We start from the raw sequence: 22,791 nt of genomic DNA, 5'->3' as shown, positions 1-22,791 counted from the left end.
CGTTTTCCTTCTTTTTAAAAATTTTATCTGTTCTGCTGCAAGTATGTATGTGCACCATGTGCATGCCTGGTACCCAGAGACCAAAAGAGGTTGTCATATCCCCCAGAACTGGAGTTAAGGATAGATGTTACCATGTAGGTGTTAGGAATAAAAGCCAGCTCCTCTGCAAGAGCAGCAAGTACTCAAACCACTGAGCCATCTCTCCAGCCTGGAGAATAACCCTTGCTGCTGGTCCTCAGACCACTGGGGACACGCTACATGCCAGTGGATAAGCACGAGTGTCCTGGGAGCCGGCCTGTCCCTAATGCCAGCCAGAGCAAGCCAGGAAACCATCATTACCACCACCCATATCCAAAAGGCAAGGCAATCAGGTAGAGATTCCTTCAGACGAGACTAGACACGGCAGAAGGCATGGGAGATTTGAGTGCAAAACCAATGTTTGGTGGCATAGAGCCACCATACTGTTTTCTCATTGGACAATGGCCACCCAGTAGACTCTGGTGGTGTAGTTCAAGGCCTGAACCTCTACCTCTTCTAAGGTGGCAATGGGAATATGGACAAGAGTAGCCTGACCTATGTATGGACCCTGCCCCTCTCAGGACTACGTCTTGTCACCATGGACCAACCCGTGGTGTTAAATCTTTGGATTTACAAGGGCCTCCGGGTTGCCATAGGAAGCTATGCTCAGCCTGGCACTAGGGGGCGCTGCAGACTGGCACCAACTGACCCAGGCAGTGTCAAGCCTGTTTCAGGGATAAGAATGTATCCATCTGGTACCACCCCCCACCCCACCCTCCACACACCCCTCCAGGCTTCAGCTAGGCCCTTTATAGCTACTGCCCTCTTCCCAGTCACTATTATCAGGTGTCTGCGTGACTCTCGAGTCTGGCATGAAACTGTCTGGTACCTGTTATGAGGTTGCTGTGGTAAGCCAACACAGAGCTGTGCCTACCGTTTCCTCTAAAACCCAGTACACCTCCCTGAAGATCCTCGAGCTTCTATTTCAGCTGTCCAGAACCAAGGCTTCAGTTACCTTGATTGGCTATGCAAAAATCTCCTGACCTAGAAAGTGGGCCTGATCCAAGAGGTGGAGCCAGAGGTAAAGTTCATTCAGCCCTCAGGTCTTCTCCCAAGGTTAGAGTGTGTGACAGACAAGTTGAATATATAGAATGGAAACACTGAGTTCTCTCTACATTGTCCTGGAACTCATTATGTAGACTAAGCTTGCCTCGAACTTGGCGATCGCCTGCACCATGTTTGGCCCAGTATAGATTGCTTCAACCAGAGGTTTGGCTACCTGCCTTCCCTGCAGAGGTTACCACAAAGCACTTAAGCACTCTGTCTTCATGGGATCTCTCCTCTGTCAAGACAGCCAGGGAACTGGAGAGGCCAAGTGCACTTCCTCCACACACCCATGATCCTCTCCCTATGGACACAACTCTATTGCATCCTGTCCTTGGGACCTCTAGACTCTGGTAACTCAGAGGTCCTGCCTGCCACCTTGGGCCACAGGAAGCCCACCCCCCCCCCCCGCCCCCAACCCACCCACCGACACACACAAGCCCAGCTGCCTTTACTCTGGGAAGGAAAATCAAAGACCTAAATTAGTTCCCTTGGAGTCAGAGACTAGCACCTTGCTCTAGGGACCCCAGGCTGCCGAGTCCTCGGATGCTATTACCCCTCCTCCCGCTGGCCTGTCCCTACACACCTGCGTGGGTCCCAGAACAGAAGGGCGAGCACTCTGAGAATCAGAACCAGTTCTCACTTTATTTTCTGGAAAGTAAGTTGGCTATGTTAACAGAACCACATCTGTCAGTGTGGGTTGACAAACTGTGTGCTGGGCCCCAAGAAAAGTCCCCCTGAGCCACTGTCCTGGCCCTGCTGGCTCATAGGCAAGGGACAGCCACCCAAGCCACAGGCCTAGTAACAGTATAAAACGTAATGAATTCCACTCTTACTCCCAAGCTTTGAAAGGTAGCAGTCTAGGCTATGAAAGTCTAGAAGCACTGCATAGGAAGTGTTAAGCCTACAGCAAATACAACTTGTAAAGACTCAATAAATTATATATAGATAGATATAAACTTGTAACATCTATTAACATCTGAACCTTCAGGCAGGACTGGCCCCTCCCTGGGCACAGGCTTCTGCCTGGAATACATATCAATTAGATAATCTGTATGAAAATACCAGTCACCTTGAAACTTAAAAAAAAAAAAAAAAATCTCCTAAAGGCAGGTCCTATAGAAATCTAATCCCCCACAAAAGAGGGCCAAAGGAAATAAAAAATGCTCACTGGAGTCACCTCCAACTATGAGGACTGCTCAAGCTTCCAAGGGGCCACCTCCAGCCTTGGTGTGGGCCAGATGCACATTCTCAGCAACCCCCTAAATTCAGCATAAACCTCTTCAGCCGTTAATAAGTTACAACTTAAAATTTCTGCAATACAAATACCCTGGGGCTAAATGCTATGAACCTGGGAGGGGGAGGGGGGCTTCAAGGGTTGATAAATAGCTTTACAAATATACAGGTCCAGGGACAAACAAAACTGTGGTGCCAGAAAAGCCCCTGTGTCTCGGCTTGCTCCTGGCATTTCACCAGTGAGCCCCATGGGTTACCTTGCTCCTCTGGACCTCAGCTTTGCCTGCCTCCATATAGATATTCTTTTATATATATGTATGTATATAATATATATCATACAGGACATCTATTTATATAAATGTACATTTGCTTCTGGAATAAACCTTTCTGATAGAAGTTATGGCTCCCACCTTCAGGTACCCGTAATTTCAGTCTGAGGGGCAGAGTGAGAAGTGAAAGGCCTGGAGGTGGAGAACTGTGACTCACCCCCCACCCCACCCCCCAGCACAAGGTGCCATGTAGCAGAGAGGCTTGCCACCTAGGGCAGAGCTTCCCTGCAGGCTCAGCTTTGGGCACCAGAAAGGCCGAGGTCCACCCTGGACACGGAGTAGATCCCTCTCTGCAATGGTCCCTGTGAGGTGGCAGTGGGGAATGAGGGAGCCAGAACCCCAGGGTCGCACAGGCTGGGCCCTCTTACATTCTACATTTGGTGCTCCTGACCCTGGCCAGTCAGGAGACCACTATACAGCAGTGCATGTTCCCAGGCGGCCTCTGCGGCCAGGAGCCCAGGACACACACACACACACACAGGAAGTCCTGTCTACTGTTGGCCCATCACACTGGGCTGGCTGGGGGCCACTGCACACCAGCAGTAGCAGGGCGGGCTAGGCTCCGCGTAAACATTGGCTTGGGCTTGGTCTGTAGGACTGTTGGCCCCTCATGTCCGAGGTCCCCCATTACTGGGTGGACCTGGGGGCAGCAAGTCATGGGTGAACACAGAGTCATCCCCCGAAGAGCTGGAGCTAGGAGTGTCCTGGCCACCTGGCGAGTACTGCTCGAAAGGCACCGATAGGTCCAGGTATTCCTGTTGGCAGACAAGGCTGTCAGGACTGTGCCTTGGCACCCTCTTCAATCCCATGGCCATCTGTGTTCAGGCTGTGGCCCGAAAGGGCAGTCCCACCACTGGAGCTCCAAGGAGCGACACCCACAGAGGGAGCAGGGCTGAGTGGCACTTACATCTGTTGACGTCACAGTAAGGATGCGGTCTAAATCCTCTACCAGCTGCTTGAAGGTGGGCCTCTGTGAAGGCACTGCGTGCCAACATTCCCGCATGATCATGTACCTGTGGCAGGTACAGCCATGAGTTCCTGGCCTGCTGCCAATCCCCTCCTCATCCCAGGGACCCTGGTAGGAATGGACTGGGTAGAGGGAGGAGCACGAGATGCTTTGCTCACAGGTCATGGGTGCAGTTGGCTGGCTTGTCCATGCGGTGGCCCTCTTTCAGCAGCTTGAAAAGCTCTTCCACGGGGATGCCAGGATACGGTGAGCCTCCCAGTGTGAAGATCTCCCAGAGAAGGACCCCGAAGGACCAGCTGCAAGGGAGTTGAGGACAAAAGGCCTGTTACTCCTGGCCCATTGCTACAGCAACCCTGCAGCAGCCCTGCACCAAGACATGCCACCAATGGGGGGATAAACTACAGCCTGAGAGGACCAGGACCCTGAAGGCTGTAAGAGGTGCAACTTGGGTCCTGTCTGTCCCCTGAACGCCCTACCCTCATCCCATGTGGGGACACATACACATCACTCTGGTGGGTGTAGACTCGGTCAAACAGGGCCTCTGGTGCCATCCACTTCACAGGTAGTCGACCCTGGGCAGAGGGAGAGGTGTTGGCTCTCATGTGTCCACTGGTGGTGGATGTGGGGGTCCACACCCCAACCACCCAAGGCTCACATTTGTGGTCTTCTTGTAGTAGTCTAGATTGTGCACATCACGGGCCAGGCCGAAGTCTGCAATCTTCATCACATTGTCCTCGGTCACCAGTACGTTTCGGGCAGCCAAGTCTCTGTGAATGCACTGAGAAGGCACACAAGAAACCTGGGCTGAGCTGAGCCCTCCCCAGCCCAGGCAAGCTCCTCGCCCACTCTCCCACCCAGAAAGACCCTAGCTGGATTGGGCCGTCTCTGCTCACCTTCTGGGAAGCCAGGTATTCCATGCCCCGGGCCACCTGGTAGGCACAAGACACTAGATCCTTGCAAGTAAGCTGTTCTTCTGGCAGCCTGCAGGCATCAAAGGAGTAGTCCATGCCTGGAGGCCGCCGTGCCCGCAGGAACTCCCGTAGGTTGCCCTTGGCTGCATACTCCACCAGCACATACAGGGGCCCTGGGAACACACACACCTGAGATGCTGGGACACTCAGGAGCGCCCCCGCCCCATCCACCAGTCTGTCCACCTGCTGCACCTACCACCCTGGGTGCAGGCCCCCAGCAGGTTGATGATGTTCTTGTGCTTGCCAATCATTTTCATCATCTCCATCTCAGACACCAGGTCCGACAGGTCCTTGTCAGTGGCATCATCTATGTATGCCAGGAATGGGGGTGTCAGGTGATGGCCCCACAGCCCTTAAGTGCCCCTTCTACTTCTCTACCTCCTCACCTTTCAGCATCTTCACGGCCACTGTGACAGGCTTGGCGGTGCGGTCCTTGTCAATGCCAATAGCTTCTGCCATGACAACCTGGCCAAAGCAGCCTTCTCCAAGAGGCTTACCGAGTGTCAGCCTGGCCACAAAAGCAGAGGCAGTAAGCATGTGCCCAGCATAGCCAGGCCTCGTGGTCATATGCCACTGTGTCCTACAAGTCCTTATGGGCATTTGCTCATGAAGACGAAGAACAGCCCCTCAGATCTCACCCTGCCCTCCACCTGAGAAGCATCTCATCCCACCGCCAACAGGCCTCTGCCTAGGAACCATCCAGCCCCCACCCCTGGGACCCCCACCAAGTACATACTGTCCCTCACCACCACTGACCGGGTCCTGGAGAGCTCCCACTTGGGGTCAGCAGGCAGTTCAAGTTCAGAAACATTGGCCAGAACAGGACCTTCTCCGGAGGACAGCCGGGCAATGCGGACCAGGGGCGTGTTGGAGTTCATCGAGGAGTTGGACTCCAAGGATACCTGCTTGGGTCATCAGGGACAGGTTGGTACCACACAATGTGGGCTGAGCACTGGAAAAGGGAGTGGGGTAGTACAGCCCCCGGGAGCGGCCAAGGTCAAGTCTACGTGAGGCAGGGTGTGGGGCCAAAAAAGGGGCTGGCTGCTCTGACTTCTATAAAATGGTGCCTGAAGACTACTAAAAAATGTTTTGCCCCTCAGAATTTGGGCTCCATGTGGCAAAGAGAGATAGAGAGGGATCGGCCCACCCAACTTCAGAGAAACGAGTCTCAGGCAGGCCCCAGGCCCTGTGGGTACTGCTGGGACTCTAGGAGACCCAAGGCAGGACAGGGAGCTCAAAACCTGGTATCTACTTTCTGTTACCTGTCGCTTAAGCGGGAAGCGAGAGACCTTGTGCACGGTGGGTGAGCCCAGGCCCTTCTTTGGGGGACTGCGAAGGCGGCAAAGTGTCACAGCTGCCACCACCAGGATGAAGAGGAAGAAGCCCACCCCATAGCTGAGGATGCCTGCATACACGCTGCCAGCCTCATCAGCTTCCATCAGCTCCTCCTCAGCTGTAAAGACACAAGTTTGGGGGCCTCATCCAGCCTTTTCGGGCTTCCCACCAGCTGGACACAGGCACCAGTGAGGGAGGGAAATGACCTGGGATACTCAGAGATGGGAGGCCCAAGGCCCCCAACTTGCCTGGATAATATAGTAATATAGTCAAAAACATCTGTAAGTCAGCAGGGCCAGACCCCGGAGAAAAGCCCAGCAGAGCCAGAAGCACCCACACCGACACCCAGGCGCGCAGGAAATGCCAGAGCCTCAGATCAGGACTGTGGGGGCCCAACTGGAGGATGAAGGGGAGGCCCTTGCAGGACCAAGATGGGGTCAGGTTGATGGGCCCACACCAAGCATAAGGCTGGGGTGAGTTTCACAGGATGGGCAGCAGTAAGCCGTAAGGGGGCCCCCTGCATTCCCTGGCAGCTTTGGCATGTCCTGAGCCAGCACCCCAAGAGGACAGGTGCAGCGTGAGCAGAAGCCAGTACCTGGCAGCACCACCAGCCACGCAGAGTGATGGGAAAACCCGATAGAATTGCCCGCCAGGCAGGTGTACTCCCCCGCGTCCTCAAAGGTGACATTGTGCAAGGACAGAACCTCTAGCTCCTTGTCGGTGGTGTTAGCGCCTGCCGTCTACAAAGAGAGAAGACAGTGCGATAGGCAAGCGCCAGCACTTCCCTTTGGGTACCACAGCGGTCCACACGGAGATGATCCAGCCAGGCTGCAAGGAAAACGCTGCCGCCGCCACCACCACAACCTCGGCCACCACCATGGCCCTGCCACAGACAGCCTCGGAGGCCCCGGGCCCTCTGCCTCCTGCACTGAGGCACTGAGCCTGAAGTCAGCCCCTCCACCGGTGGCAAGTCCTCTGTCCCAAGGTGAGCAACAGGCAGGTGGGCAGCATGGTGCCACACAGAGGCAGCATGCAGAATGAATTAGTGCCGCGATAGGAGAGGTACAGATGGGAAGATGGGCAGACGGATGGGTAGGAAGGCAGAGGGCATCAGAGTCAGCCAGGGATGGGTGTCAAGTCGATGCTCACAAACAGCACAGGGCTCAGCCCCTGGGAGGCTCTAAAGATCTTTGCTAAGTGTGCAAGTTGGGGGTGCAAGAGGACAGCACAAGTCTGAGCGGCTCTGAAGCAGGTGGTCAGTCAGTGGTAGACCAGTATTGCTGAGGCATCACAAGGAGAGTGCGAGCCGCAGGCGGGGCGTCAAGCAGGACGGGTCGTGCAGGGCATGCGGGCAGGTGCATGGCTGGAGCGTTGGAGCTGGAGCTCAGCGTGCCAGGCAGGCATGGGACAGAGTCGTTACCTGCTTGGGGCCCGTGAACACGCAGCCAAAAGGCCTTCTCAGCCACGCCTATGAAATTGGTGGCCCGACAGAGGTACTCGCCCCCGTCCCGCTCCGACACATTGGCCAGGCGGAGGCGTGCGTCCGCCTCCACATTCTCACTGATCCAGGACTGCGGGGACAAGAGACTGGGCTCAGGCACACCCCGAGCCAGCTCCAGAAGGACATGAGGATGAGGCAGGGCAAGGGAGATCCCCAAGGATGGGCTGGGGGCTTGGCAGCATCACCCGGAAGGCTGCCTGGAGAGGCACATCATGGCAGTGGTAGGTGTGGTTTCAGAGAGGCCTTCTCCATGTACATACACACACACACACACACACACACACACACACACACACACACACACACACAGAACCCACAGCCTCCAAACCCTCACTCCAGGGGTCATGTCAGGGCAACTAGCTTATGCTTTCTGAACACCCACACCATGGTGGGAGGCACACCGGACAGAGCCCCAGCGGCCTCCTCTCAACAGCCAGGACTCTGTTCCCGCCAGTGCCTACTCCCTTCCCCCACCAAACCTCCTTGTCTGAACAGATGTTTCTCTTTGGGCTTCCAGTGTCGCAAAGTCCCAACTCGGGTGGCCACCACCCGAGGCCACGGAACAAAGCTAAAGGCGGACCGAGGCAGGACAGAGCCAGTGCTACACTGCAAGCAGATGACACCAGACGATCCCAGCCAGCTGGGGAGTGTCTAACCAGTCCTCTAGGATCCAGAGGGCACTAACTCAGCAATCCTCCTCCTGCCCCTGGGCCACCACAACTGTCACTCAAGAGAAGCCTTCTGCGGGCTCGGCACTCAGAGCAGACAGGGAAACCAGTCCCATGGCAGGGCACAAATTACACAGAGCCTGCCTGGAGCTCAGAGCAAGTGAAAAGCACTGAGGTTCTCTGCCCCTTCTCAGAAATTTCAACACCTGGGCCCAAATCCCAACATCTCTCTCAGCCAGAGGGACTTATGGACCAGGGCCAAGGGAGCCCTAGCTGACCCATCCGCCCACCCGTCAGCTGGCAGCAGAGCCTACCTTGAGCACAGTGACGTAGGGCGTGCCATCAGGGCCCACCTTGCTGCCATTCACCTCCACATGCTTCAGCCACTGGATGTGTGGCTGTGCATCGCTGTACACCTTGCAGTGGAACTCCACGTCACTGCCCAGAACGGCTGTCTGGTTGGCTGGCAGCCCAGCCTGCAAGATGGGCCGGTGCGGGGAACGCTCTGCAAGAGGCAGCCAAGTCAGGGGCAGTGGGGAGCCAAGGGGTCCCCAGGGATGCCCTGCCTTAGCCACCCAGCCGGGCCCTCACCCAGCACATCCAAGGTATAGGTCTGCCGGATGCTGCCAAACTTGTTCTCTACCACGCAGGTATAGTTGCCACGATCCGAGGGCACCACACTCTCCATGACCAGGCTCCACTGCTGGTGCCGAAGCTACAGGCAAAGTTGGCACGTGAGCAGCTGCAGACTGTACGGTGGCCAGACCCTGCCGCTCCCGAGACCCCTTTCCCAGACCCACCTTGATGCCCCCTATGCGGTGCTCCCCTCGGAACTCTTTGCCATTTTTCAGCCAGGAGATGGAGGGGGTAGGGTTGCCAGCAGCTGGGCAGCGGAAGCGTACAGTGTTGGCGGCTGGCACAGCCAGCAGTTTCTTATCCATACGCTCTGGTCGGGTCCAGTAAGGGGCCCCTGATGGCAGAAGAGCCCGTAACAGCTGTCATCAGTGCACCCTTCCCCAAAGTGCCCTGCCCACCCACCAGCCTGCTTCCCCCAGACAGGCTCCCTGAACCCTGACACTATGCATCCACAGCTCAGACATGGGCATGTCCTCTCCTTGCCCTTTGGTGCAGGCCCTCAGGGGCAGGTTCCCGGGAGGTAGAACCCCGTAGGATGCAGATCCTGGGAGACAGCTAGGCCACGTCACCCCACTAGTCTGCACAAAGCAATACAGCCTCTGCAGTGCCCAGGGCCTGGCAGACACCTTCCAGGTCATGCTTCCCCTCCACTCATTTCCCACCTTCCTCCAGGCTGGGTGGAAGATGCCATCTTGCTGGGACTCAAGAAAGCAGCTGAGGGACACAGCAGGGATCCAGGACAAAATAGGGAGGCAAGGCCCTTCCATAGTGACCTCACTGTATGGTACCATAAGACCATGTGCAGCTCTTAAAGGAGGAACCACCACACAGGGTAGAACTGTGCAGACACTGGTGAGGGGCCCCTCCAAGCTCGGAGCTGCCCTCCCAGGCTCCTAGGTTGGCCAGTAGGCTTGGCAGAAGACTGCCACGCTCGGAGACTGCAGTGACTTGATGCTGCCCACTGCCAGGCAAGGTCCAGCAGGTGGCCCTTCAGTCATGTTACAGCCTTGGCCCATGTGAGGCCAAACACCAAACACAGCCTGGAAAGGCCAGGACAGCGGAAGCAAACAGGAACTCAGGGCAAGGTGGCTGGAGCAGGAACCATAGGGCAACTGGGTTAGACATTTTGCTCTGAACAGTCTTGTAGCCAAAGGGAAAAAGGGAAATGAGAAGACAAGTAACTCCTCAGGACGGCAGCCTCTGTTGGCTTCGCTCCGAGACTCCAAACCTACTTCTGTGTAGACTCCACACTCTGAAATCTCATTCAGCCCCTTTACCTGTTCTCCTTACCCCACCCACTCTCTTCTGCTCATTCCCTTGTGTTTCTACCAGTTTTGTCTCTGATTTCTCTCAACACCTAGTCCACCCTACCTCAGAAGTCTCCAAACGGTCCACGTACTCAGTCCACACAGCCTAGTCTTCCCAGTTATAGACACACACACACACACAACCACCTGTGACACCCCTTACACAGTGTATATGCCTCAGCCTGGCACAGCCTCTCTCCTCCGCTGCTGGCCTAAACCAGCAGCCACTAGTGTCCTTAATCCCTGGTTCTACCTGCTCAACAGCCACCTGAGCTCCGTGACTGACTGTACTCGAACCTGTGATGGACCTTCCCACTCGAGTCAATACCAAAATCCCTGCAGAGCAACCCCACCTCCTCGCTGCTCCTAAAGCACTGTAGCAGTCAGTGTCACCCTCTAGCCATCAGACTACAGGAAGGAGGCAGCCCGGTCCGACCTGGACCAGCTCAGTGTGTCTAGGCTCTAACCTTACCTGTGTCTTCAGCCACATCCTCCCCATCTTCGTCATCTCCCGAGGATGGAGCATCTGCAAAAGTTGTAAGTAGGCAGTGGTTCTGTGACATGCCAACATCCAAGAGACCTGCTGCTCCCCACATTTGGGGTCCACTGCTCCCTGCCTTTGGGGTCCTACCTTCGCCATGCCACTCATTCAGATAGTACATAGTTGGGAGTACCCCCTCCTCTCTATCAGCAGTCAGCAACAAGCACTCTTAGACAAGGGATGCTGCGGCCGCCCTGCCCAGGACTGCCCTGATCTCCCCGGCTAGGAAGCTACTCCACACACTTGAGAGTTCCACCCCCCAGGCACTGACCTGTCACACGCACACTGAAGTAGCACAGCACACGCTGAGTGATCCGCTGCTGGCAGCTGTAGACGCCGGCATCCTCATGGGAGGCATTCAGTACTTGGAGCCTCTGGGGACCCACTAGAATGCGGTGGGAGGCCACCAGTCCTGTGCCATCCTTAGTCCAGACAGTGGGACCTATGGGGGCACCTCCAGGCGGATGGCAGCTGAGCTCCACGGTGTCCCCACTGCCAAAGGCCACCTGCTCCTGCTGGCTAGGCTCGGGCCCCGGAACATCTGTGAATGGAAATGGAAAGCTATAAAACAGATTCTCCAAAGTCGCGTGCTGGAGGCTCAGAACTTTAATTCATAAACACACTAGCAAAGGCTGTAGCAGGTAAGTGAGGGATGTGCTCCTGGGGCATGGGATAATGCTCAAACCAGGGGTGGAAAACTGGTTTGGTAAGAGCCCACCAGTATCTCAGCTCTGTCAATGGTCTGTGCTAAAGGCTTCTGGCTCTGTCCTGCAGGAGGAAGCTGTCTTCCAAAGATGATATAGAAGAGGCACAGCAGCCCCCTCGCTAACTCAAAGATCTCCAAGTGTCCTGAAGGGTGGGGGCCAGCTCTATGGCCCAACACCTCCCTGGAATGTCTAAAGGCCCAAGCTCATTCCCAGCACCAGGAAAAGTGTCACCAATTCTCCCTCCGATTCTTCCACCATTTGGAAATGCACAATCAACCCTCAGCTCACAGGCAGGCACAAAGGCAGGTTGGGGACAGGCTGTCCCGCGCTGGCCTCTGGCTCGAGACTCAAGAGAAGGAATAGGGAGTCCTTTCAGGGCCCTCTTAGCACCCAACCCTTGTCTTGGCTTCTGAAACAGTATGGGTGGAGAGCCAGGGAACAGAGAGAGCACACTTTAGCAATAGGAAGGAGAAAGCTGGTACGGTGGCTCACACACTCACAGGACTGAGGGCAAGATTGCCGCAAGCTCAAGGCCAGCCTGGCTACCGTGAGAGACTGTCTCAACAACAAAAAATAAATAAATAAATAAATAAATAAATAAAAATAAAAATAAGTGGGAGAAAGAGAAGACGACACAAGGTCACGCAAGAACTTGGTGGACAGCCCTTGCTTGACTACTCCACAAGGGCCGCTGTGTACAGGAGCTGCCTACCTCCACCAGCAGCCCAAGTACACCAGCTAGGAGGTCCGGGGGCTAGGACAGTTGGTGCCTTGCCGCTTACATGCCCATTCCACACAGCAGCCCGTTAGAAAAAAAAAAAAAAAAAAAAAAGGACAGACACAGTACAGACACCAATCTGATACTTAGGTCTCTGGTCAGTGGGATAAAGGACCCAAATGAGCTCACAGTGTGGCTGAGGACATGGGACCCCCATTTCACAAGTAAGAACCAGGTTTGGGGGGGCTGTCAGAGTGGCCATGTGGGTCCAGTGGAGGCAGCCACCCACCCTGGTAAGAAATGAGTAGCATAGTCCCCCCAGTGAGCAGACACAGCCATACACCTCTCCCCTGCCCGGTGCTGCCCAGCTCATGAGGGGGGCCCAAAAACCTCACACTCAGGGACTTACTACCAGCTGGACTATCACCTCCAGACTTCCCTGCCAGAATCTGACAATGCCCATCACAGGGGCAGCTGGGCTCAGGGCCCAGGACAGGAGTGGGTGGTCCTGCTGAGCAGACCTCCTTCTTCAGATCCAGCTGGACTGGCTATAATGTCGTTTGTCATTCTGCCGACGCATGGCCTAGATTCGGGGCCCAGCTGTCCACTCTGGCCACACCAGTCCGTAGGCAGGCCCAATTCTGCCCATCCCAGAGTCAGCCCACAGGCTCAAAGTCCACCAGGATTCTGACAGCCAGAGGGATCCAGATGACCCTGGAGTATCCACAAAGCTCATGTCCCAGCGTCCTACAGCTTTAAGCTGTCCTGGGTAGGTGCCATAGCCAGGGACCTTCTATCCTGACTTCCAGCTCTCCAACCCTGCTGCCATGACCTATGGGGACCACCCAGTGCTGGAAGCTGCGTGAGCCGCCCCCCACCTCCCCAGAAAGCCAAGAACAAGCTTGTCAATAGCCTCAGTCTAGGCTTTGGCCCAAGGGCAATAGCCAGTTGGTTCCGGTTTGGTCTGGGCAAGACAACTGGTCAAGCCATTCACACAAGCATTTGCTTTAACCTAATCCAAAGATGGACTGGAGAAGAACACAGCGGCCCCCAGGCCAGCCCCTCGGAGAGGAAGATGGCTGGAGGTATGGGATGGGGGAGGGGAAATGGCTCAGTCAGCTGTGAGCTGACCTTTGACCTGTCCACCCATCCCTGTCCACTAGGAGCCAGCAGAAACCAGACTCCTAAAATTTGGAGGCCTGGGACAACGTCATCACCACCACCACCACCACCACCACCACCACCACCACCTCAGGCAGGGTCACAAAGCTTAGAGGAACTAGTGTCATGAGTCAAGCAGGTAACAAGAGAAGGACGACGCTGGATGTTGCCTGAGACCACACAGACGACAGGACACCCTGAGGAGGGAGTATCAGAGCATTGGTCAATGGAGCTCCCACGATATCAGCTTCCTGGATCCCACAGATAACTTCCTAAGCCCCATCAGCAGAAGGGGGACCAACTAACTGCAACACACAGGCACTGGTACTTCTGCTGCGCCCACTGAGGGAACAGTGTCCCCCACCCCACACGGACTACACAGCATCTGTCCCCACTGGGGTCCCCATTACCACACGGTTCTGAGGTGGACCAGTGGATCCTACGTTTACTGGGGCAGACTAAGAGACACTGTGTCCCCGTCAGGCTGTGCTGGGTCTGGAGTCTCCCAGATCACCTCAGTTTCCCTCAGTATGACACAATGTACAATCTCAACTTGCAGACCCGAGGTCCAAAAAGGCCTGGTTAAGTGGCTAGAGCTTGTAAAAAGGTGTACGGGGAAGAGGGGAACCTCTGCCTGGGCGTCTTGAATAAAACAATGTAGTCAGACCACAGCTGACCAGCTGCTGGGAGGACTGTATCCCGTCGGGAGTACCTGATAACCAGTCTGGTCACTACTGTCGAGACTAAGTGAACGCCGCAGAACTAGCGTCAAAGCCAGACCTGTTTCTGAGATCACCTTAAGGACTCCAGGAACTCGGGCTTTGGAGCAAGCCCAGGACCCGGATCCAAGCAACATCTGCTTTGGTAGTGAACACACCTGATGGAGGAGGCACGGCCAGGTGCGCGATTCAAACAACCGAAGATTAAGGAGGGTGCCCTAAGGAACCCCAAAGCCAAGGAAGGGTCTCTTGCCTTCCTCCCCAGCTCCCCACCCTCCCACCAGGAGACATTCCAGTTTCCACAGTTTCATAACAAAGTCAAGAAAAAAAGAAAGAATCCAGAGGCTGGGCGGGCTAATGAGGGTTTACTGGGGATTATCTGGTTTAATCCCCGAAACAACCCTGCCATTACCAGTCCTCTTTGGCAGGACAGGTGAGGAAACTTAAGTCCCAGGAGGGTACCCAAGCCTAGGCAGGCCTCAACCCCAGGTGGCTTTACTCAGAGCTCAGTCATTTCTCAGCCTAACAGGCCACCTTTCCCCAAGACCTCACCTTACCCCTAAACCCACCCTGGCTAACTCATTTGCCTTCTAGTCACAACTGTTTGAAAAAAAAAAGGGGGGAAGAGGTTCCAGGTCCCACAGTCCCTAAGTGAAACCCGAGGCCCCCCGAGGACAAGCGGCTCCCAGGCCCAGCATAGGATCCTAAGCTTCAAGGCCTAAGATCAGCCCAGGTTAATGAACCACCGCCAGGGCCTGCAGGGCTCAAAGTCCAGCCCTGCGGGGGGGCCAGGGGGGTTGAGGGGGGCGGTGCAGGCAACGCCCAGGGAGGTGGAAGGCTTGCCTCCTGTCACCCACTGCTACAGGCCCACGTAGAGATCAACCTGTGGACCCCTGCAGGTTCCTCTCTTCGCACAGAGCACACCAGCTGGGCTTATCCCACCAGGGGTGGCCAGGGGAGGCTGGAGCCCCGCCCCACAGCTCTTGACCCCAGCCAGCTCCAGTTTGGTAATTTATGTTCCCGGGGAAAGCGCCAGCCGAGACCTCTGTAAACTTCACCAGGGCTTTGTATTTTTACTGCCCGGCCCATCTCGTTAAGGAACCGGATTAAGTTTATTGGTCTATCAATTCCCTACCTGTCTCACTAGCTCGAACGCAGGGGCGCAGGCGGGCGCACATCCCACCGATCTGGCCGCCCGGCTCAACTTCGGTTCCTGCAGCAAGGGTCGTGCCAGGCCGCCAGTCACTGCCTGGAGCACAGAGTGTGCGCTCCGCCCCGCCGCCCCTATCCTAGCTCACTGACACCCGACGCAGGGAATAATATCTTCATCTGAATGCACATGCTAATGTGGTCCAGTCGCCGGCCATTCGGCGCCCGGGAGCCAGGCCGTCCTAGCAGGCGCTAAAAGCGCGCGCTGACCTCCCGACCGCCTCTGTCACGCCGCTGAAAGACACGCACATTCAAGCTACCGGCCCACTTTCATTCATAAAAAAAAAAATAAAAAAAAAAAATAAATGACATTGTTCCGAGAAGCTGCAGCCGCTGGGGGAGAAAGGGGCGCGGGGGCGCCGGGAGGGGCACGCCGCCATCTGCCTCGTCCTGCTGCGCTCGCCGCGCTCGCACCTCCCCGAGAGGCCGCGCCGCCATCAATGCGCGGTCTGTGGCCGCCCGGGTACAAAGAAGCGGCTGTTCGGCCTCAGCTCGGGTGGGGCGACAGCTTACCGAGCGAAGGCCTCCCTCCGCGCGGCCTCCCGCCAGACCACTGCTCTGCTTTGCCACGCTGCCGCCCGGCACAACTAGGGGCCGCCGCGCGCGTCGCACCTCCGGGCGGTGGCGGGACTCCAGGCTGACCCGTGTCTCCCTCCCGGACCGTCAGCCTCCAGCCCCGTTGGAGGGTACTCAGTGTCCCATCGGACTTGGCGGCCAGCCGGGCTACGTAGGCGGCGCCACGATCCTGGGACAAACGCCCCTCACCTCCCAGAGTGCGACTTGAAGGGCGGTCCGTGCGCGCCCCTGGGAACCGACTCCTCCGGCCGCCTACAGGATAAGAGGAGCAGCGGCGGCGAAGCTGACAGCTTGTCATGCGGGACATGGAGCGACAGAGCCGAGTTTTGGCTGGGATACTACTCCTGTCCACTCCCAAAGTCCAACCTTCACTTTGGCCAAAGCTGAGCAAGAACTGTGCCGGGAAGACCGGGGAACCAACAACAGACACTTGCCGTCCTCGCAGATCCGAGGAGCAACAATGGGAATTGGGACAATCGGTTCGCGCGCCCGAGCCCGGCCGGGGACCACGACCACCGCGCACCGCTCCCCGTAGGGGTCTCGCACTTGGGTGTTGGCTCGGAGACCTCAGACACATCATAAACTGCCGCTCTGGATCTGACAGCCTCCTGCGGGGCGGGGTACAGAACCCTGGCGCACTGGCCGTGGTGCTACTGAACCTGACGCCCCCTCCTCAACCCAAGGGGCCGTTCGCAGTTCCCAAAGCCTCTGTGGACCAGGGTCGCCGCCCCCCCCCCCCGGAAGACACCTTGGGAAAGTGCTTACCTGCTATTCTCCGCACAACTTGCTGCTCTGGGCCAGGTGGCTCAGAGGTAGCTCCGGCCACGACCGCAAAGCAGAACGCTAGCACGCAGGCCGAGACTACCATGGCTGGAGAGGGGGCCGCGGTGTCCTCAAGCCGCGCGCGCGGGCATGCTGCACCCCCCTCCACGCCCCGGCTCCGGCGCCGGTGGGAGGGCGCCGCTCCGGAGTCTGCGGGAGGAGAGCACTAAGTTACTCGGGAGGGAAGCGGGGGAGCGCTGCCTCGCTACTGCGCCCGGACCCCCGGCCGCCCCGCCCGCTGCCTCCCTGGGCTCCCGGGCCGCCTGGCGCCGGCCGCCTCCTCCCAGCCGAGGTCTCTCCCTCCTCCCCTCCCTGGCTGCCGCAGAGCCCTCCCAGGACGGCGGCAGGAGCGGCAAACTTTCCAGATCGGGAAGCCGGTGCCCAAACAGCCTCGCCGCACGCACGAACCGCTCCAGTTGCAGCCTGCCTCGCGCCTTGACTGCTTCAGCGCCCACCCGACCCCTCTAGAGCGCCAGCCGGCTGGTTCACACCAACCTGGCGGCCGCTAGAGCCCGGCTCACCACGCGCAGCCCCGGCCTCGGCTCTCAGCCCGCCCTCCCAGGATCTCTTCTGTTCCAGCAGCCGTCCGCCCTCCGGTGAGTCCCAGTGGCGAAGTGGACCGCACGGCGCCAGCTGCTCCCGCCACCCCCGCCGCCACAGTGCACTGAACTGGGGCTGCCCGGCGCGCAGCAGCCAGTGGGGGCACGGCCTGCTCCCGCCACGCCCCGAACACGCCCCTTCCCGGGCAGCCGAGGGGCGGGGGATCCGAGGAGGCGTGGTCAGGCGGGGGCGCCGGGCGGTCCCGGAGGGCGTGGGAGCCCGGTTGGGATCCAGCGGGCGAGGCCAGGGTCGCACACTCGACCCCTTGAAGAAATGTCTATCTCAGGACTGTCTGCCAGCACGCTCCTTCGTCCAATAAGACCAAGGGGCTCAGGGGGGTGGCCTCGGTGGGGGTCCAGGTGTTAAGGCGGCTTGACAGTGAACCGGACAGTGAACCGGCCCCTGAGCAGAACCCTGTGCAAAGAGCCGTAATTCCTCAGGTGCAGAGATTGCATTCCAGACGGACAAATGGGTGTGAAGCGGCCTTGCGATGAAGGATGGAGCAGAGTTTACACGACGACGGAAGACGCAGGGATCGGATCCTAGAAAAAGGAAGGCACACTGCTGTATTTATCAAACCAACTGGTGGCCGGTGCATAAGCTCAGCTGCCTAAGTGTCCTGCTGGGGTTAATGTTTACACTTCCCCGGGAAGACACAAGTTTGGAAGTGAACTTACTGCCCAGCCTCGGAATAACAAGAAGAGCTGGGGATACCAGGTGGAAGAGCCAGCCCTGTCCTGGAGCTGCCTGAACTCCAGCCTGTGGAGGTCCTAGCACAGCACATCCATCCTGGGGACACATTCCATCTGGGGAGTGCCACACTGACAGCTGGTCCCAGGAGGATCAGCCTGGCCACCCCATCGTGCTGGCAAGCTGTAGGTGCTGCCTTGCCCACCCTCTGAAACAGCACCCGCCATCACCACCACCACCACCCCCCTGTGACTGGTGGCGTCTGTATCTACCCTCACAACGCCGAGAATTTTGTTTCCCAGTCAAAAGCTTCGTGACTGAGGCCTGTGGAGGCCACATAGGGAAGAAGGTGAGGTCTTGGCTCAGTGTTTCTGCCCAATCTGACTGTGTGTGTGGCTTGAAGGACTCACCCTGCTCATCAGAAAAGTGAAAAGTAGGCCATGAAAACCTTTCAGTTTCTTACCAATCATTCTTATCTTTCCCAGACCTCTGAGCAGGGCTCTGTCCCCAGATCCCTCGTAGAATCAGTGTCCACCCTATAGCCCTGAGCCGCTGCCTGTCATTGCCTGCTCTGGCCAAGCACACCTCCCTGCAGACTGGCTAGGGTCCAGGCCTGGGTTCCCATGACACCCCCAAGTAGCTGCCCACAGATCCTCTCCCAGAATGCCACCCCAGGGGGTCATAGCGGACATTCTCCCCTAATCTATTGGCAGATTAATTATCAGTAAGTGAACCAGAATGTGAACTCTGACCCCTATTTCCACCCCATTCCTCTGGAGGATTTACCAGAACCCTCCACACCCTGTACCAGCTGGGAGCTGAGCATCCATCCAAACAGCAGTACTTCCCTATTTCTGGGATAACCTCCTTGGTAGAAATACCCAGTCAGGAATCCCAGACCAGTGGTGGTGGTTTTCCGAACCCTGTGACCCAACAGACCATTTCTCCCAAGCTACCTTGCTTTCTGGCTTCTAGGTAGATTTGGCCACTGGGCAACACATGGGAAATAGCTCCAGACTTGGTACTTCTACTTCTCTGCTTCTTCCCCAGCTCCGTGGCCTGGCATTGGCCAGTTCTTGTGGTCCCCTGCTCATCTGCAGCAATGTGGGAGACTAGTCCCTTTCTTCAAAAATTAGCTATGTGGGGTTCTCAACGTGTATTCCCGTCCCGAGCCTACTGCCAGATTAAAACCTGGTTGTCTTAAATTTACTTTCACAGTTCAGGACAACAGAAATCTGAGATCAAGATGAGCTGGCTGTGGGCCCTAGAGGGGGTTTCTTCCTGCCTGTCACAAGTCTGGGGCCTCCAGCCATCATTGACTTAGGGCTATCTCACTCTGGTCTCTGCCTTTACCTTCACATGGCTTCTACTGTGCCTTTGCCATGGCCACCATCTCTCATAAGGACACTTGTGGTAGGATTTAGGGCTGTCCATAAAGTGCTGGGTGATCTCACCTCCAGCTCTTTCCCACCATGACACTTGCAAGAGTCTTTTTCCAAATGAGGTCACATTCATGGATCTCAGGAGCCAGCGTACAGACCTGCCTTTGGGGGAGCCACCTTCTGCCCACCACACACCTGGGAGTTCCTGGTCCTTTGACGTCATGCACATCCTGACCTGGGTGTTAAGGACTCTCCAGCATGGCTGCCACTGTCTGGTGGCCCTTACATCAAAAGGGCACAGCATTTTTGAGACTGCACTGACTCTGCAGAGTTGATCCCAGCATGGCCCCCATGACCCAGCCCTGGGTAGCTGCAGCTCACTTTACCTTACCCTTATACCAGGACATAATTCCTGGAAGGCATGGTCCATTGTCAGTGTGGGGTTTTTTGGTTTTGTTTTTTGTTTTTAGTTTTTCGAGACAGGGTTGATCTGTGTAGCTTTGGAGCCTGTCCTGGAACTTGCTCTGTAGACCCTGCTGGCCTTGAACTCACAGAGATCCACCCGCCTCTGCCTCCCAAGTGCTGGGATTACTGGTGTGCGCCACCACCGCCTGACTCAGTGTGATTTTCCTTGTACAGAGTGATTTTTCCCAAGTCAGTGGGTTTAACAGAAGTCCACCTGCTTCTCAGAGAGCTACATGAGATAAGGCTTAGCCCACCATTCCATCATCTGAGCCAGAATGGCGCCAGCCCCCAAATCTCCATAATGCTTTCCCTAACTTAGCCACTATTTTCTCCTGGCCCCTCAGTTGAACTCCAGGCTGTTACTAAGACTAGGCTCTGAGAAGGTGGGTCTCTTTGGCCCATAGCAGAATCCCAGGGGCAAGGGTTGGAGCCTGCCAACAGCCAATGCTGATGATGGGGGTTGGGGGTGGGGTCTCCTAATGCTAAAGTCCCCTTCCATGTCTATACCTCCTGGCCCACTTCCTGGTACCCCATTGGCTTTTAAAGCCCCACACAAATGGGTGGAGTCTTCAGTGAAGATGAGACAGGGCAGAGGCCAAGTCAGGCACACTTGGGACAGTGAAGGGACTCAGCTGGGTGGCCTCAGCTTTCTGGGGCCTATGCTGCTGAACACCAAGGAGAGAGACTGTAGAGGCGCACCAGCTGCATGTGCCCTGGAATGGAATCCCCACAGGCCAGAAGTAGGCAGCCTGATACCTGCCCTTCTCTGACCTCCCCAGCCAGGCCAGGCAGGGCGAGGCTGGGGAAATGGCAGAGAGGTATCGTCAGCAGAGGGACTCTCCTGGAGAGACCTGAATTCACAACTCACCCCTTACCACAGGGCTCCTGGCAGCTGGCAGCTGCTGTGGGCCACAGTGGGCCTGGAACCCAGGCAGGGCAAGTCCCGGGGTCCTGCCATGCTTGCCTTCAGGTAGCGTGCCTGGTCCAGCAGGGCACTGCTGCTGTGAGGCTGAGTGAAAGGATAAGGGAAACTGAGTCCCAGGAAACTCCACTTCCTGGCTGAAAGGAAGGTTTTCTGAGCCCTGGAGCTGCTCTGCCCCACTAGGGTCCCCATTCCCTCATCTATAGTGGGAAACGTCGTTAACTGTGTGCCAACAGGCTCAGGAGCCAGTGCAGTCCATGTGTAGGGGGCTCAGAACTCCTTATGGACTGGCCTGACCTAGTTCCCCCAAAGAAGAGAGGGCAGGTTTGAATGGGAAAGTGGCTATGAACAACTGTAGGTATTTTCTGCCTTTCAAATTTCCTCCCAGAATTTGAGGATTAAAATACAAAGTATATTTGATTTGCACATTATAGAAGAAATAGATTTTAGTTTTGTTTTGTTTTTCAAGATAGAATTTTTCTGTGTAGCCTTGGCTGTCCTGAAACTCGCTCTGTAAACCAGGCCAGTCTCAAACTCACATAGATCTGCCTGCCTCAGTCTCCCAAATACTGAGGTCAAAGGCATGCACCACCACCGGCCAGCACAGAAGTGGAATTGTAAAGAACACGCACAAGAAGAGAAAATATTGGAAAAGCCTTCAGCCGATACTAGGGGCTATGTCAGATCCTTCATTTTCACTGTGAGCTTCCTGGCAGGCTGAGCCTAAAGGGCAACAACATGAGTCACAAGCTGTCGGGAGCCTGGACAGGCTGTGATATTCCAGACCTTTTTGATATTCTGACCTTTTGTGGCCCTTGGTTCACTCAAGCCACGAGACCTCAAGTCCTAACTTTTGGTTTGGAAAATGTGCCTGGATGAGCAAAGAACGGCAATCAGAGCTGTGGACAGACGCAGGGCAAGATGCCTGGCAGAGAAGGGCTACTCAGCAGAAAGCAGGAGGAACAGACAAGAGGCCACCACAGGGCCATGAAAGCCCTCAGGAGCAGCCAATGCACAGGGCAGTACCGAGCAAGGACGGGTTAAGGCCTCAACAACTCAAGGACTGGCAGGGCCAGGCCGGTAGCTGCTGAGCAGTTCAGAAATCTATTTTCCTAAGCTCTTGGCCTGAAACCTCAAGTGTATTTTCCCTAAGTTTTATTTTTTCTTTGACCCCAAACTCTGGTAAATTTAAGGGAAATTTAATTATGGTGTTTTGGGTCCATTTACACTTAAACCCTCTCAGCATTTTTTCCAGGACCCCTTTGCAGTTCAGCACGCCTTGGGAGCCTTCTAAATGAATGTTTTATTATTTTTTTTTGAAAAGGCCTCGCTCCCCCCTCCTACCCCCCAGGACTAGCCTTCCTGCCAAGAATAAACAAGTCCTAACTCTGCAGGCTCCGGCAGAACTAGGAATCTAGGCCCCAGGGCCCAGCAGCCCTTGCCACACCCTCCTCCTCCACCTCAGTGGGTCTCTACTGCACTGCACCCCTTCCTCTCAGTCCACTGGCCCCTCCTGGCATCACCTGTGGCAATCTTGCTGTCCCCCTCTGCTGGTTGGCCCTTGTACCCATCATCCATTTGTGACCCTCAACCAAGCATTATCTATCTCCAGTCTCTGAATTTAGAGCAGCTATCTGATGTTTGTGTGTGTGTGTGTGTGTGCGCGCACGCGCCTGTGTCTGTATGTCTGTATGTTCCTAACCCTCCCACAGATGGCTTGGGCTGGACAATCCAGGTTCTGTGTGGTCAGGAGAATGTCAAGTTGGTAGTCTTGGTAACTGCTGACAGAACCCTCACAGCAGCCCCATTTGACAGATGGGGAATAAGGAGGCACTGTCTTAGTACTCCGTCACCAGAGGTGACCACGGTGCTCCCAGAGATGTTTCGGCAGTGCTTCGGAGCAGTGGAATGTTTAGGGAGCCCTCAGAGTGGTCAGGATCCCACCAGTCCTGGGCTAGGTGCCCCATCAGCCTGAGGGAAAGGGCCAGCCCACCCACAAGGCCTGAGACTCTAAAGGTGCCGGAGGAGCTGGGGATCCTGGGGAATGCTGGAGATGCTGGCACACAGGCTGCTCACAGCTAACTGGAAGAGGTAGCTGTTTGCAGAGAACTCACCAGAGAGAGGCTGCCAACTCATGACCTGTAGCCACTTCAGGAACCTCACTTTCCAGGGGTGTCCCAAGGGCCATAGGCCTACCCTTCAGCTCC

At 56.3% G+C, this 22,791-nt stretch overlaps 1 protein-coding gene across 11 annotated transcripts; it reads right to left on the bottom strand.

The window, feature by feature from the left end:
• Window positions 1-1,748: 1,748 nt before the first annotated feature.
• On the bottom strand, window positions 1,749-17,254 carry Fgfr3 (fibroblast growth factor receptor 3). Of its 11 annotated transcripts, none has more exons than XM_028870761.2 (18): window positions 17,021-17,254; window positions 16,469-16,675; window positions 10,885-11,154; window positions 10,545-10,598; window positions 8,930-9,099; window positions 8,721-8,844; window positions 8,444-8,634; window positions 6,556-6,700; window positions 5,888-6,078; window positions 5,382-5,530; window positions 5,012-5,133; window positions 4,822-4,932; window positions 4,548-4,738; window positions 4,310-4,432; window positions 4,156-4,226; window positions 3,813-3,950; window positions 3,595-3,700; window positions 1,749-3,442 (listed from the first exon to the last, which is right to left on the bottom strand). In XM_028870761.2, exons 2-18 carry the CDS (start codon window positions 16,569-16,571, stop codon window positions 3,296-3,298), a joined length of 2,406 nt encoding a protein of 801 aa, XP_028726594.1. In that variant the 5' UTR covers window positions 16,572-16,675; window positions 17,021-17,254; the 3' UTR covers window positions 1,749-3,295. The 11 variants fall into 11 exon arrangements, with proteins under 11 accessions (XP_028726594.1, XP_028726596.1, XP_028726593.1 ...); XM_028870763.2 differs by having other exon boundaries at window positions 5,382-5,527; XM_028870760.2 differs by having other exon boundaries at window positions 17,047-17,248.
• Window positions 17,255-22,791: the final 5,537 nt, after the last annotated feature.

This window comes from Peromyscus leucopus, chromosome 7 (assembly GCF_004664715.2).
Source record: "Peromyscus leucopus breed LL Stock chromosome 7, UCI_PerLeu_2.1, whole genome shotgun sequence".
In the NCBI taxonomy this organism is placed as follows: Eukaryota; Metazoa; Chordata; class Mammalia; order Rodentia; family Cricetidae; genus Peromyscus; species Peromyscus leucopus.
The sequence above is the reverse complement of the archived record's forward strand: the minus strand, read 5'-3'. Positions and strand labels throughout refer to the sequence as shown.